The 16,706-nt window shown below is 41.6% G+C and overlaps 1 protein-coding gene across 4 annotated transcripts in view; it reads left to right on the top strand.

Annotated features, from left to right (window-relative positions):
• Positions 1-16,706, top strand: part of NBEA (neurobeachin) — an 816,600-nt gene that overhangs the window by 708,418 nt on the left and 91,476 nt on the right. For all 4 annotated transcript variants that reach the window (XM_065403538.1, XM_065403557.1, XM_065403547.1 and 1 more), the window contains one exon: positions 10,668-10,787. In XM_065403538.1, coding sequence (XP_065259610.1) covers positions 10,668-10,787 — 120 coding nt within the window. The remainder of the gene's footprint in view (positions 1-10,667; positions 10,788-16,706) is intronic.

Genomic DNA, 16,706 nt, shown 5'->3' with positions numbered 1-16,706 from the left:
AAAAGGAGGTCCTGGATAAAGGAACAGAATGGGGGAGGGGGTTCGGGGACTCCTCTGACAGGAACGGCAGGGAGCCAACCGCCTCCGTTCTCATAGACCTCCTAAACCCTCTCACGAGGCTGGTGGATGGTAAGGTCCAAGCCATGGGTCGGCTGGGGGACCTGGATGGAAACAAATGGGGGCTGGTGAAAGCCCTGGAAAACTGAGTTGAATAAGCATGGATTAAACAAAGGGGGGGCTGGTGAAAGCCCCAGAGAATTGATATAAATAAGCATGGATTTGCCTGCACTGAACACTTTATCTGCCAGGTAGTCCCAGACATCTATATAATAAAGTTGCGGCCTGATTAAAACCCATAAGAAGTCTCTTGTCCTTCTTGCGGTGTACCCAGACAATGTACAGTAACATAAAAACAAAGGAAATGCAGGACATTTGTTTTCAAACTTCTATCCTGTGAAGCTAGATCTTCCTGTTTTGTTCCTTCAGCTGATTTTTGAAGCCTCCTGGCTTCTTTTAAGAACATAAGAACATAAGAAAGGCCGTACTGGGTCAGACCAAAGGTCCATCTAGCCCAGTATCTGTCTACCGACAGTGGCCAATGCCAGGTGCCCCAGAGGGAGTGAACCTCACAGGCAATGATCAAGTGATCTCTCTCCTGCCATCCATCTCCATCCTCTGACGAACAGAGGCTAGGGACACCAATCTTACCCATCCTGGCTAATAGCCATTTATGGACTTAGCCACCATGAATTTATCCAGTCCCCTTTTAAACATTGTTATAGTCCTAGCCTTCACAACCTCCTCAGGTAAGGAGTTCCACAAGTTGACTGTGCGCTGCGTGAAGAAGAACTTCCTTTTATTTGTTTTAAACCTGCTGCCTATTAATTTCTTTTGGTGACCCCTAGTTCTTGTATTATGGGAATAAGTAAATAACTTTTCCTTATCCACTTTCTCAACATCACTCATGATTTTATATACCTCTATCATGTCCCCCCTTAGTCTTCTCTTTTCCAAACTGAAGAGTCCTAGCCTCTTTAATCTTTCCTCATATGGGACCCTCTCTAAACCCTTAATCATTTTAGTTGCTCTTTTCTGAACCTTTTCTAGTGCTAGAATATCTTTTTTGAGGTGAGGAGACCACATCTGTACACAGTATTCGAGATGTGGGCGAACCATGGATTTATATAAGGGCAATAATATATTCTCAGTCTTATTCTCTATCCCCTTTTTAATGATTCCTAACATCCTGTTTGCTTTTTTGACCGCCTCTGCACACTGCGTGGACATCTTTAGAGAACTATCCACGATGACGCCAAGATCTTTTTCCTGACTCGTTGTAGCTAAATTAGCCCCCATCATGTTGTATGTATAGTTGGGGTTATTTTTTCCAATGTGCATTACTTTACATTTATCCACATTAAATTTCATTTGCCATTTTGTTGCCCAATCACTTAGTTTTGTGAGATCTTTTTGAAGTTCTTCACAATCTGCTTTGGTCTTAACTATCTTGAGTAGTTTAGTATCATCTGCAAACTTTGCCACCTCACTGTTTACCCCTTTCTCAAGATCATTTATGAATAAATTGAATAGGATAGGTCCTAGGACTGACCCTTGGGGAACACCACTAGTTACCCCTCTCCATTCTGAGAATTTACCATTAATTCCTACCCTTTGTTCCCTGTTCTTTAACCAGTTCTCAATCCATGAAAGGACCTTCCCTTTTATCCCATGACAGCTTAATTTACGTAAGAGCCTTTGGTGAGGGACCTTGTCAAAGGCTTTCTGGAAATCTAAGTACACTATGTCCACCGGATCCCCCTTGTCCACATGTTTGTTGACCCCTTCAAAGAACTCTAATAGATTAGTAAGACACGATTTCCCTTTACAGAAACCATGTTGACTATTGCTCAAGAGTTTATGTTTTTCTATGTGTCTGACAATTTTGTTCTTTACTATTGTTTCAACTAATTTGCCCGGTACCGACGTTAGACTTACCGGTCTGTAATTGCCGGGATCACCCCTAGAGCCCTTTTTAAATATTGGCGTTACATTAGCTAACTTCCAGTCATTGGGTACCGAAGCCGATTTAAAGGACAGGTTACAAACCTTAGTTAATAGTTCCGCAACTTCACATTTGAGTTCTTTCAGAACTCTTGGGTGAATGCCATCTGGTCCCGGTGACTTGTTAATGTTGAGTTTATCAATTAATTCCAAAACCTCCTCTAGTGATACTTCAATCTGTGACAGTTCCTCAGATTTGTCACCTACAAAAGCCAGCTCAGGTTTGGGAATCTCCCTAACATCCTCAGCCGTGAAGACTGAAGCAAAGAATCCATTTAGTTTCTCCGCAATGACTTTATCATCTTTAAGCGCTCCTTTTGTATTTTCATCGTCAAGGGGCCCCACTGGTTGTTTAGCAGGCTTCCTGCTTCTGATGTACTTAAAAAACATTTTGTTATTACCTTTGGAGTTTTTGGCTAGCCGTTCTTCAAACTCCTCTTTGGCTTTTCTTATTACACTCTTGCACTTAAGTTGGCAGTGTTTGTGCTCCTTTCTATTTGCCTCACTAGGATTAGACTTCCACTTTTTAAAGGAAGTCTTTTTATCTCTCACTGCTTCTTTTACATGGTTGTTAAGCCACGGTGGCTCTTTTTTAGTTCTTTTACTGTTTTTCTTAATTTGGGGTATACATTGAAGTTGAGCCTCTATTATGGTGTCTTTAAAAAGGGCCCACGCAACTTGCAGGGATTTCACTTTAGTCACTGAACCTTTTAACTTTTGTCTAACTAACCCCCTCATTTTTGTATAGTTCCCCCTTTTGAAATTAAAGGCCACAGTGTTGGGCAGTTGAGGTGTTCTTCCCACCACAGGGATGTTGAATGCTATTGTATTATGGTCACTATTTCCAAGCGGTCCCGCTATAGTTACCTCTTGGACCAGCTCCTGCGCTCCACTCAGGATTAAATCTAGAGTCGCCTCTCCCCTTGTGGGTTCCCGTACTAGCTGCTCCATGAAGCAGTCATTTAAAGTATCGAGAAATTTTATCTCTGCATTTCGTCCTGAAGTGAAATGTTCCCAGTCAATATGGGGATAATTGAAATCCCCCACTATTATTGGGTTCTTAATTTTGATAGCCTCTCTAATTTCCCTTAGCATTTCATCATCACTATTACTGTCCTGGTCAGGTGGTCGATAATAGATCCCTAATGTTATATTTTTACTAGAGCATGAAATTTCTATCCATAGAGACTCTATGGAACCTGTGGATTCGCTTAAGATTTTTACTTCATTTGAATCTACACTTTCTTTAACATATAGTGCCACTCCTCCCCCTGCACGGCCTGTTCTGTCCTTCCGATATATTTTGTACCCCGGAATGATTGTGTCCCATTGATTGCTCTCAGTCCACCAGGTTTCTGTGATGCCTATTATATCTATATCCTCCTTTATCACAAGGCACTCTAGTTCACCCATCTTATTATTTAGACTTCTGGCATTTGTGTACAAGCACTTTAAAAACTTGTCCCTGTTTATTAGCCTGTCTTTTTCTGATGTGCCAGATTCTTTTTTATGTGGCTGTTTATCATCTGATCCGGCCCTTACATTATACTTTTCAGTCCTCTGCTCCTGACTATAACCTGGAGATTCTCTATCATCAGACTCTCCCCTAAGGGAAGTCTGTGTCCGATCCACACGCTCCTCTGCAGCAGTCGGCTTTCCCCCATCTCCTAGTTTAAAAACTGCTCTACAACCTTTTTAATGTTTAGTGCCAGCAGTCTGGTTCCACTTTGGTTTAGGTGGAGCCCATCTCTCCTGTATAGGCTCCTCCCATCCCAGAAGTTTCCCCAGTTCCTAATGAACGTGAACCCCTCCTCTCTACACCATCGTCTCATCCACGCATTGAGACTCTGAAGCTCTGCCTGCCTACCTGGCCCTGCGCGTGGAACTGGGAGCATTTCTGAAAATGCCACCATAGAGGTCCTGGATTTCAGTCTCTTCCCTAGCAACCTAAATTTGGCTTCCAGGACATCTCTCCTACCCTTCCCTATGTCATTGGTACCTACATGTACCACGACCACCGGCTCCTCCCCAGCACTACACATAAGTCTATCTAGATGCCTCGAGAGATCCGCAACCTTCGCACCAGGCAGGCAAGTCACCATACGGTTCTCCCGGTCATCACAGACCCAGCTATCTACATTTCTAATAATCGAATCTCCCATTACTAACACCTGCCTTTTCCTAGAAACTGGAGTTCCCTCCCCCGGAGAGGCAACCTCAGTGCGAGAGGCAACCCCAGAACCATCTGGAAGGAGGGTCCCAACTACGGGAAAGTTTCCCTCTGCTCCCATTGACTGCTCTACTTCCCTGGGCCCTTCTTCCTCCTTAACAGCACAGGTGCTGTCTAAGCGGAGGTGGGACAATTCTACAGTGTCCTGGAAAGCCTCATCAACATACCTCTCTGCCTCTCTCAGCTCCTCCAGTTCCGCCACCCTGGCCTCCAAAGTCCGTACATGGTCTCTGAGGGCCAGGAGCTCCTTGCACCGACTGCACACATACGCCACCCGCCCACAGGGCAGGTAATCATACATGCAACAGTCGGTGCAATAAACTGGATAGCCCCCACTCTGCTGCTGGGCTTCTGCCTGCATTGTATCCTAGTTAATGAAAGGGTGGTTTACAGAAGGAAGTTTTGGAATGTGGTTTGGTTTATAGGTTTTAGGGGGGGGCCACGGGGATGGGGTTACGGCTGGCGAGGGACTCGCACTCCCTTCCCACTCCCCTTCTAAACTCCCTTGCGAAACTCCCTGTTAGCAGCCCCTGGTCGCAAAGCTCCCTGGTCGCTTGTGCGCGGCTTTATAAAGCACCTATAAATGTTAGGTGCTTTATAAAGCCCTGGCCTGAGTGAATGCCCCGCCCACTGAGTAAGGCTCAGCCAATTACCAGAGGCTTCGAGCTTTCAAACCTGCCTCCAACTGCCAGCCAGAGCACACGGTCCCTCAAACAACCAAACAAACAAACACAAGCTCAGCACACAGCAAGTAACCCCCAAACACAAACAAACACACACTACAGACAGTCACTTACCCCACAGATGCTGTATTAGCTCCTCCTTCACCTGGAGAACTCCCTTGCGAAACTCCCTGTTAGCAGCCCCTGGTCTTTTTGTGTTGTTTTCATTAAAATGTAAGTATAGGCTGTAGTTAGGTGCTCTTGAATAGAGATTTAACTAACCTAACGATAGGTTTCAGAAAAAAACAACCCACCAGCTTTATAGGTACATACTACTAGTATAATAAAAATCAGCCCAAATTAACACAATTTATGGACATGTTTCAATAAAATCCATTATTCTGTATGAAATATACTGTGATGACCATTGGGATGATGAGATAAAAAGTTTTCCTTTCCCAGGTCCACAGCCCTGTTGTTCTCATTGGAGTTGACCTTTAACCTGCAAGTTCTTTTCATATCTGACTATGGTGGAAAAGCGCCAGTTTGTATGAGTCGATCTTAGAATATGTGCACCTGTGGTGTCATTGATATAATACAGTGGTGCAAGTTAGCTTTAACACAAAGAGACTCCCCAGATAGTGTAGATCTCGCCTTCTGTTTGTAATGCAGTAGAACAGATGTAGAAATTAAAATTTTAAATTTGTTTTGTAATAGTTGATTCTTATCAGTAAACAAATAAGACAGGGTATTTGGAAAAGTTAAAGACCTGATCCAATGTCCATTGAAGCTAATAAAAGGCTTTAAGTTAAATTCAGTGGGTATTGGATCAGGCCTAAGTCAGTAAGAGCATCTTTAAATTCCTCATATTGTACTCTCAGTAGAAAGTGTACAACAATAGCCTATTCAGTAATCAAAAAGAGTGCATATGTGTGAAATGGACAATATATCTTAACTTTTTAATGTCCTGATGTTTGTGTGTGTAGATTTGCAACCTAAGCACTACATTAAAATGGCTTGCACTGTGTTAGACAGGGAGATGTAGGATTTTGCAAGTAAATGTTGTTGAGCTCCACAGAATTGCTCAGGATATGCAGGTAACTGAAAGGCAGACATTAGAATGGATTTTAAATGGCGGGCCACAACTTTATTACCTTAACACAAGATACAGGTGATATACACCCACCCAACTCTCACACTATTCAAGTAACTGTGTCCAATGGAGGTTTTGGGGACTCCCACCATACAACCAATAACTATAAATCCTAGTCTTCTTTGCCCCAACTGTGCCTCCATGATGCTGTGAGGAACTGCATTAAAGGAGTGTTATTGAGGTTGCAGAGTCAAGCACTAAAAAATTAGGAAATGCCAGATTAATGGTTACTGATGCAACCTTAATTTGGCCCTTTTGTGTGTCCAATCTGTGAACTGAATGAGGCAGGAGACCTCTGGAAAAAATAGTCTATGATCATATACTTAAAGCGTGAGCTGAACTTAGGTTGTGGGGGTCACCATGAACCTGAGATTCCCTAACTTTTGAGTATTTTATGTTGCAGCCTAAATAATATTCTTTTAACATAGTTTTTTACATGTAATTTCCTAGGTAAAAATAATTTCTATTCTGTATGACTGTAACCGTCCCCCAGCCCCTTTTATCATCAGTGTGGTTTGAATCTTGAGCCTTCCGCACTGTGGCAGACGTCTACTACTTGAGTTTCAGGACTAACTACATTAGCTGGCAGCATAAAAAAGCTGTTATCCTGGCATAGGGGGATGGAACACTTGTGTCATATGCTTGGTTCAGAGGGTGGACAAGAGGAGCTTGGCCTGCCTCTTTTTCTCCCACTCCCAGACGTGGGAGCTCTAGTCCTTGTGGTGCCCTCAGAGGTGGGTATGAGTTACTGCGACCATGTACTGGGTCTGAGAGATTATGGGGGATCTTGGTGTGGCTCTCTTACCTCCTTCCAACCAGGAGTGGGGGAGCACCTGTCCCAAATCAAGTCCCTGTGTGGGAGATAGGACACTGGGGCAATGGCTGGGTCTGGGGGATGATGAGGGAGCCTGCCTCAGCTCGCTCGCTCTCTGTCATCTCCTCATCCCCGGGAATTGTGAAAGTGCATGCCACATGAGATGGGATGCTGGGTCCAGGGAAGTGGGGATGTCATTGAAGGAAGCCCACCCTGACTCTTTTCTTCCTACCCCCACACCACAGCTGCTCTGGCAGCTCTCAGGCATTCACAGTGCAGCATGGCAATGGTAGGATCCAGTCTATTACAATGTTTAGTGATTTTGTCAGGCTGCCAGAATTGTTCTGAGGAACACAAGAGAGGAAAAGGAAATGGTGATTTGTAACACTTCACAACACAGCTAAATCTGATTGAAATGTAATGGGACAAAGAAAAGGCACTGCAATAACCTTAGGGGTTTCTCGCAACTGAATATCAACGACCTTCTGCAAGCAATGGAGTTGCTAACATTTCTCAAATGAAAAGGTCTCAGTAATCCTTTAAAATGGAAATATAGTGGTTGCTGCCAGGTATCCCTATAATCATCCAAACTTAATCCAAAACCCCTTGTCTAGACTGCTTTGGGAAAGCAATAAATCCCAGTGGGCACTGGAAACCTGTAGTAGGGAAAAATCCATTCCCAACCCCAATAGGCAATCCACTAAGTGGATCTGAAAACCTGGCCAGTTTTTCCCCAAACCACCAATGAGCAATGAGTCATGTAGCAGATGATACCCAATGACATCCATTAGGAAGAGAGCTGGGAAATAGTGATGGCCAAAATGATGACCCTTGGGCCTGTTTCCAGCCTAAATGTGTCCTGAGTGGAATTCTGGCCACACTAAAGTCAATGCCAAAACTCCCATTGACTTCAGTGGGGACAAGATTTCACCCTGTCCCTCCTCTTGCCTTCCCCTGCATGACCCAGACACCAGTGTCTGTCCACTGGAGGGGAATGGGTCTGCTCAAAACACATCTTCTTGAACTTCTGGAGGGGAAAGGGAGTGGTCCACAGGGTGGAAATCAAGTGCTGCAGAAGTCTCTTATCCCATCGCCAGTGAATGTGGTATCAATTTTATTCAGAATACTACGAACAACTGAAATGGGTTTATAATGAAATACATTTTGCAACTTTGTAGCATTCACAGACAGAAAAATTTTAAATGAAATAGTAATCTGTAGCACAGAACAAAATTTGAATGAACGTATTGTATACAGATATGAACTATATTTATATTTTCTAACCACATGTATTTCCAGATAATAAAAATCACCTTAAAATTAAGTGAAGCATCTGAAATAAGCCTAGGAAAAGCTCTGAATTCCAGTTAAGAATTAAAAATCCAAAAGATAGGCACAACAGGTCATAGCAGGATAACATAATAGGGCACCCTGTAGTGCTCAACTATTACAGGTTTAATCCTTGACTCTGAATTTTCTTGCTTTTGTATATTTGTCTCAGATGCTTAAAATAATGTTGTCATGGAATTTTGGATTAATCTTTTTACATAATTTACTGTAACTATATCATATTTCTGGCTTCTGCTTTTTTTTTAATCCATCAGCTGCTTCGGATTTCAGCATCCATCGGTAAACTGTTTCTCAATGGTCTTCAAATCAAATTAAAGTATAAATGTAAAAAAAAAAAAGATAGGCTGGGGCTTTTAGAAAGCAGAGATAATCAGATCTAAAGTTCACAGGGTCAATAGGATGGAAAGTGACATAGTTTGCAAAACTTGCCATTGTAAGTATTACAGAATGCTTTTCCAATTATAAACCAAAATAAGAATTTTCTTTAATTAAAACATGTAATGTTAATCTACTGGGTACTTATTTCATACATGAAGGTCGCCAAGTAAAGCAATCCAAAGTGCTTTGATGGGCACATCAAAGTTAAAGTTGCCCTCCCAAGTTTAACTCTGTTCCTATCTGCATCCTGATTCAGTCTGGTGTTATGACAATGCTCAGCAAATGTGCCAGTGTTGAATATTTTTTATCCTCACTTTAATATGTGGGTGTCAATTTTGTCAAAGTCCAAATTTTTTGGTCAAGGTGTAGTCAAGGTCCAGATTCCAGAGAAAATACAAAAATAATAACGATAATAAATAAATAAAAAGATTTTGAGGTCCCTTCAGAAGTGTCTGGCGGTTCGTATTTGGCCTGTGGTCCTCCTTTTGACTACCCCTGCTGTAATATGTGGTTCTCTGCCTCACTTGCCGCATGCTGTCTGACTCCCACAGTAACTAGGTGGGGAATCCTCTGGACCATTTAGAGTGCAACATGTATTAGGGTCCTGCAACCAAAACAGTATGTGATTATTTTAATTCAGACTTTATTGGGAGCTTCATAGATGCATGGGGAAACCTGCCATAACTAGGCTTTAGAGTGCCTTCACTTTGCAACCTGCATTATTTTAATGTCTTCTTGTGTGTGCATAATTTCCTAGGCATTTAAAAGAGAAAAAAGATGGAATAAAAATTCCATCATTTGGAATTATTTGCTAGACAACAGCAAGAATATCATATATTATTTAGTATGATGGGTTAATTTCATACTCATCTTCACAGACACTGAGGAGTAAGGCAAGGCTCCCAGGCTGAGAACCAGTAAGGAAATCTTCGCCCTGGTAGCATCACACTAGAATGTAATGTTCAATCGTGACTCCCCTCCCCCCCCCCCCCCCAACAGTTATCTACTATCACACATTTTGAGAATTAGTGCTTTTCTGGGATGCAGTCCATTTTTGTAAAAATGTTTAAATTTAATAGTTGCTATTTTATTTAATGGTTGATATGACACAAGTCAGAGGCACAAACAATAAGTGGGGAATTAGGGAGATGTGTATATAGGTTACACAATGAGTTAGTTGTACACAAGTCTTGTTCTGATGCAAGTTCCACAGCACAGATAACGTACTGATAACAAATAGAGCTAACCCTTAGTAGCATATTTCTTGAAGATGTAGAATCCTGGTTTGGTAGGGTGTATCATAACTGTTCAGAATAGCATAATATAAAAAAAATAAAATGATGACATTCATTTATTTTCATTGTTAGTGTCCTTCCTAGGCTCTGAGTTATTTATCTTTATATTTCACTCATTACCATGAACAAAGAATCAATATTTCATAGAACAAAATAAAATCCATACCTCATTCAATCAGCTGCCCAAAAAATAACAATAAAGCCAGACCTCCCCCCATCTTAGCAACCTGTCAAAAGAGTCCCCATATCTCCACCCAATCCTACCAACTGAGAAGAAAACAAGAGTAGACTGTGGCATTATATTAAAATAAAAACTTTATAGGTGCTTTCATGTGATTTAATTTGAATGCACAGTCTTGTGCTGATCAGACCAGGCATACTTATATATGTAACAAAGAGAGTGTTTAATGGTGATTTCAATGGAAGTAGTACCAGAGCATACCTGCCTGCCAATTATCATGGCAACAGTAGTCTTATGACAGAGTATGCAATATTGTATCCTTCCATTCCAGCAATCAGATTTACATGGTGCAAAATTCATTATCAATATAAGAGAGTGTGTGTGTGTGTGTGTGTGTGTGTGTGTAAAATGAAATGCCAATTATTATTCTACTCATGTTTTAATTATAAATTTAAAAATGTCTCATATTTCATTAGGAAACTGCTGTGTGATCCATTCTGCTGTATTCTTGTATTATATGTGTACTCATTTGTTTGGTCATAGGAGCCCTTCACAACATTCTTTCTTAATGCAAATGATGCAAAATTTGACCATCCAGATCGAACCTTCTCTTCAGTGGCAAGATCTTGGAGAAACAGCCAAAGAGATACCTCAGATGTGAAGGTAGGTTTAATTTTACATATATTAATTCATGTAATGTGTTGTGTTAAATAACATGGAGCGATAGTTTATGCATTTTCATTTCTGATGTTTTGTTTCACATAGGCTCATAGAAGCTTTTTTTATTTAGTCCCTTTATATAAAAACCCAGTATATTATACACACTTTAAGTAGAAGGTGACTGTTAGAAAATACAGTTGCCATAATAGAAAACAGTCAACAATTCTATTATGTTGAGGGTTTAAAGTTGTTTTGTTTCCACAAAAAAATCTGATCTAATTTAGATCAGTTAATCAGAATATGAAAAAAGCCCAATAAATTGTTCTTTCCTGCTGTTAACTCAATATTTGGCCCAGTCCATAAAACGCAGCAGAAATTGGATTTGACCTTAAAGTGTCATATTGTTATAGCTCGCCTAGCTCTGGGTTTGCATTGCCTGGGGCAATTAATAAAGCATTAATGACAAGACCCATTTAAAATGTAGGCTTTTTTGTACAGCTTTAGCTTTTACTTGACTATGCCTGGGGATATTATGCAACAATACGCATTAGATTAAACCAACATCTACACAATATACAGAAACAGCTGGAGAGCAGGGTAATTTTACTGTTGTTATTACTTACCTATTGTTAAATACAAAGGGTTATTGTACATATACATGGGACCTTGTCAAAAGGAAGCCCATATCTTCCAATATTTTAAACAATAAGATCCTTTCCTGATTCTCATTTTCTCTAGTAATAAGGTTGTATTCAAAGGCTGGAGCATCCATATTAATTGTGCATTCTTTTCTTTTTAAAGCAATTTTTAAAGTGGTTTTATTGTTCCATTACTGCCACTGAGATTATTAAGTATAAACACCAAGATTACATTAATATTAGGCATCTGAATTGACCTGACAAAACAAAGGAATTATAGAGGTGCTAGTTTCTTTTTATTCTGGACCTCTTTTTGCGTGAACATTACAAGTGTCTCAGAAGAGTGTGTGATCTTATATACCATTTGTTCTGCACATCTAGGTACTACAACATTCTTTATGGATTGGATTTCTGCCTTAGCTTGAGGAAACAAATATACAATGAGATGGAAGAGGCTTAGTTTATTTGTGTGTGTTCCATTGGATATCTGTGATGTTTTAGATACTATATAGTACAAAGTGAGGAACATAGTGCTTGTTGGGTTGGAATCTCAAATGAGCTTCTTCTATATAAAAATATGTAGCAGTTTCTTCAAATTTAAAGTGTGTTTTGCTTTTGTCTTTTCAACTAAACCCAGTCTAAGTTGACTAAGTCCTCAAATATTTCACTTTACACAGTTATGTTTCTTGTTCTTTGTGTGTAACCTTGGGAAAGTTATTTTCTGTGTCTCAGTTTCCCCACCTGTGATTGGTGATAGAGACCTGAAACATGTTGAAGTCAGAAACACTTTAAAAGACTTTTATGTTAGTGTTCTGAAGCATGAGTTTATATTTGCCTATTAATTTAAGTTATTACCAAAACTAAACAGATGTTTTCATCCCTGCAAAGAGCAGGAACGGTGTATATATAATATATATAAACCTCCACTTTGGTACACCATTGTACTGGGGCATTCCAATCAGTTCTCTACTCAGGAAGTTCAAGGAATAAACTTTTCTATGCTTTGAGATTCAGGTTAGTCACAAGATTTCAGAGATGTCAGTCTGAACTGATGAGTTTGGGCCACACAAGTCATTCAGTCTTGTCCCCAGCAATCTGTCTGTCATTCAGTTATTCGAGGAATCCATCCCACTAGATCACTGTAGAAGGAATGCTTCCCATAATGTCATCTTAGTATATCTAATGTATATGACAGTCAGGAGGCTAAGTCCAAGAGACTTTGCCACAAGGTGAAAGCTACCTGGCTGCCCCAAGACTCAAGTTTCTGTGGTTGTAGATTGCATCCAGACTGTGAAGCTGCAACCAGACTCTTCACCAGAACCCATGATCAGGCCCTCGTTTTTGAGTAGTGTTCCTGGGGTGCTCCACTTCATATGTGCATGTGCCTCTCCTGATCAGAATTTTTTTTTGTTAGCAGAGTCTCTTTGGCTCACGCATGCGTCCTATACATCCTCGAGCCATGCACCAAGGCTATATTGGGCTTGACCTCTCAGCTCAGTTCCATAGAGGAAACCGATTCCTCTTGGTACTGATGGGGCTGGAAAATCCTGGAGCTTGAAGGACTGATCCATCCAACTGATCCTTGGTACCATCTATACATTACAAGGAAGGTAGGGATAAGAACTCCTCCAGACCAGGGCTATCAAGCACAGCTCCATCATCAGTACCTGCCCAGTCAGGGCCCTTGGTATCATGCAAACAGAAGCATCAGACACCATCGGCACCAACTTTAGTATGTTGTAAACGTATGGTATTGTCTGTGGCAATACCCAAGTAGACTACTGTGTTAGTACCAGTCCTCCATATGGTACAACAGGAATTTAGGTGCTTGGAAGACTTGAAATTGGCAGATGAAACAGAATTTCCACTGCTCGTAGGTACCAAACACCTCTCGGTACCAAGATTCTAGTTCTGAGGCTACCATCACTCTCCAGTAACACCTGATTCACTAGCATTTTCTGCCGGTGCCCCTACTTCCCGTTCAAGGATACTGAGGGGGAGGAGGTAAACCTCCCTTCAGTCTTGTCCATTGTCCTACACATCTACATAGGAACCCACTCTTTGATACCCACAGAGAAGACTTGTGGACAACAGCATGGCTGGTGGGATCAACCAAGGATGCCACCTCATCTCCCATATGGGCCCCTGCATGGCCATATAGGTGTCCCTGAGATATGTGCAGACAGTTTGCCAGACCACCAGCTCCAACAGTGATATTCAGTCCTCTTCTCCTCAATAGAGACCCCAGCACAAGGAGACATTTGAGGAACAGGAGGCTAGGGCAGATAAAGGGGCCACCCCTCAGACTCCTGTCTGATCATCATCACAATTTGAGGTGGTCATGCGTCCACCACCATCTATGGCCAATGATTTCCAGCAATTTCAGGACCTCATTAAAATAGTCTTCGAATAGCAAGAATCAAGGGTTCACAATACAAGTTGCTTGACATTTTACAATGAGAAACACCATCTGGAGCTGCATTACCTATTAACGAGAACCCGGCAAAGATTGTTTGTCAAACATCTGTTATGGTTCTGCCTACTTGAAAACAGGTGGATAAAAAGTATTTTGTCCCATCCAAGGACTCCAAATTCTTATTCTTCCACCTCCAATTCTATAGTGATGAATGCAAATAACGAATAAGATAAGCAAGTCTGTCCCATATGACTATGACCAAAATTGCTTGTACTTCTTTGGACAGAAGTCCATAACCTCACTATGCTAGATCACAAACTATCAAGCGATCTTGGCTAAATGCAATTTCACAAATTACAATAAATTTACAGCTTTTATTGATCATATTCCGCAGGAGCAAAGGGAACAATTTCAGGCCATCATCACTGAGGATCAGTTACTAGCTAGATCATTGCTTCAAGCATCCTTACATGCCTCAGACACTGCAGCCTGATCCATTTCCATGTGGTAGTTATGTGCAGGGCGTCATGGCTCCAACTCTGAGTTCCTGAGAGAAGTTCAGAACACTATAGAAGACCTCCCCTTCAATGGTCTGAAGCTATTTTCAGAGACCATGGATGAGTCTTTTCGCACATTAAAATTTACTATCTCTGGTTTTCTACACACCTAAGAATAAAAGAAGATTTAGTAGGTCACAAACTGCCCAGATATTTTGCTTGGTTTAATTCTCATGGTTTCAAAGACCCACTGAATCCCCCAGCAAGAGACATAAGTTCCAGAGGAAGAGAGCTGCCCATCCTCCTGCAAGTACCCAGTCATCATCAAAAAGTTTTGATTCATCAGCCAAGGGTTCAAATCCTCCCACGTCTCTAGTTCAACAGCTGCAGACTTTTGCCTATCTCCCCTAATATAGAGACTGTCTTTCCCATTTCCATCAGGCATGGAAGCAGATCATCAGAGACATAGAGGTCATAACATTAGGGTACACCATCCACTTTATGTCCCTCTCTCCATTCCATCCCCCCTCCCCATCCCTCTTCAGGGACCTTCCTTACGAGCTTTCACTGAGACAAGAAATAGACTCCCTCCTTTAATTAGGACCATTAGAGCTGGTCCACGCTCTTCACAAGGGAAGGAGTTCTATTCAACACTTTAACCTGTCTGGCCATTCTTTGACAGACCTGCGGGTGGCTATCTTAAAACAGAAAAACTTCAAAAACAGACTCCAACGAGAGACTGCTGAGCTGGAATTGATATGCAAACTAGACACAATCAACTCAGGGCTAAATAGGGATTGGGAATGGCTGAGCCATTACAAACATTGAATCTATCTCCCCTTGTAAGTATTTTCACACTTGCTTCTTATCAAACTGTCTGTACTGAGCCATCTTGATTATCACTTCAAAAGTTTTTTTTCTCTTACTTAATTGGCCTCTCAGAGTTGGTAAGACAACTCCCACCTGTTCATGCTCTCTGTATGTGTGTGTATATATATCTCCTCAATATATGGTTCACTCTATATGCATCCGAAGAAGTGGGTTGTAGCCCACGAAAGCTTATGCTCTAATAAATTTGTTAGTCTCTAAGGTGCCACAAGTACTCCTGTTATTTTTGCGGATACAGACTAACACGGCTGCTACTCTGAAACCTATTCAAGGTATTTCCTTTTGCCAAAGAAATACAGACAGTGGAGACCAATTTTGGATTTAAGACTACTAAACAAATTTATAAAGTCTCAAAAGTTCAGGATGGTGACTTTGGCAGCTATCATCCCTTCACTAGAGGCAGGAGACTGGGTATTGGCTCTCAACCTACAAGATGCCCATTTCCATGTAGTGATATATGCATCTCACAGAAAATACCTACAGTTTGCGATAGGCTAAGATCATTTTCAATACCGAAAACTTCCCTTTGGCCTCTCCTCAGCTCCAAGGGTGTTCTCAAAGGTCTTAGCGGTAGTAGCTGCTTACCTTCATCAGGAGGCAATTTTAGTTTTCCCATAACTTGATGACTGGCTGATCAAGGGCTGATCATGTGAAGCAGTACTGTAATCCACTCAGATGGCCCTTTTTCGTTTCCTGAAATTGGGTCTTCAGCTTAACGTAAGAAAATCCATGTTAAGCCCTTTATAGAAAATACCGTTCATAGGGGCATCCTAGGATTCATTGACAGCCAGAGCCCACCTCCCCAGGGACAGATTCATAACATTATTAAATCTGGTCAGGACCATTTAAGGGAGTCCTTGTACCTCAGTAAGGAACTGTCAAAAAGGTCTGTTCACTGATCAGCAACAGCTTAGACAAACAAGTCTTGGTTCCCCTTCATGTAAAGGACTCCCTAGAGTGGTGGAAAGATCAACTCATTGTTGGTGCAGGCATTCCTTTCCTTCATCTAACTCTGACAATCACCATGACAGTGGATGCATGCCTGTTGAAATGGGGATCTCACCTCAGTACTCTCATGGCTCAGAGCAGATGGTGACCTCAGGAAACCAGTCACCACATCAACCTGGTGGAACTCTGGGCAGTCAGGAATGCCTGCCTTCATTTTCTACCCCTCATCAGGGGCAAATCAATCAGAATCACGATGGACAATGTAGTCTGCATGTTCTATATCAACAAGCATGGGAGAGCAGGATCCACCTCCCATCTCCTCTCCCAAAACACAAGTCAGTTACGTGACCCCAACTTAGGGGGTCCTCCACCTCAGAGCATGGTTCCTTGATGGTGTTCTGTGGAAGTACAAGTGTTACTGATCTATAGAAAGGAATCAACCTAAGTCACTTCCCTGTAGAAGTGGAAGAGATGCAGCCACTGGTATCAATGCCAGCAGCTCGTATCCAAATCCTCATCTCTCTCAGCTACCATG

Source organism: Emys orbicularis, chromosome 1, assembly GCF_028017835.1.
Source record: "Emys orbicularis isolate rEmyOrb1 chromosome 1, rEmyOrb1.hap1, whole genome shotgun sequence".
NCBI lineage: Eukaryota > Metazoa > Chordata > Testudines > Emydidae > Emys > Emys orbicularis.
This window is presented reverse-complemented; position numbering and strand designations above follow the sequence as displayed.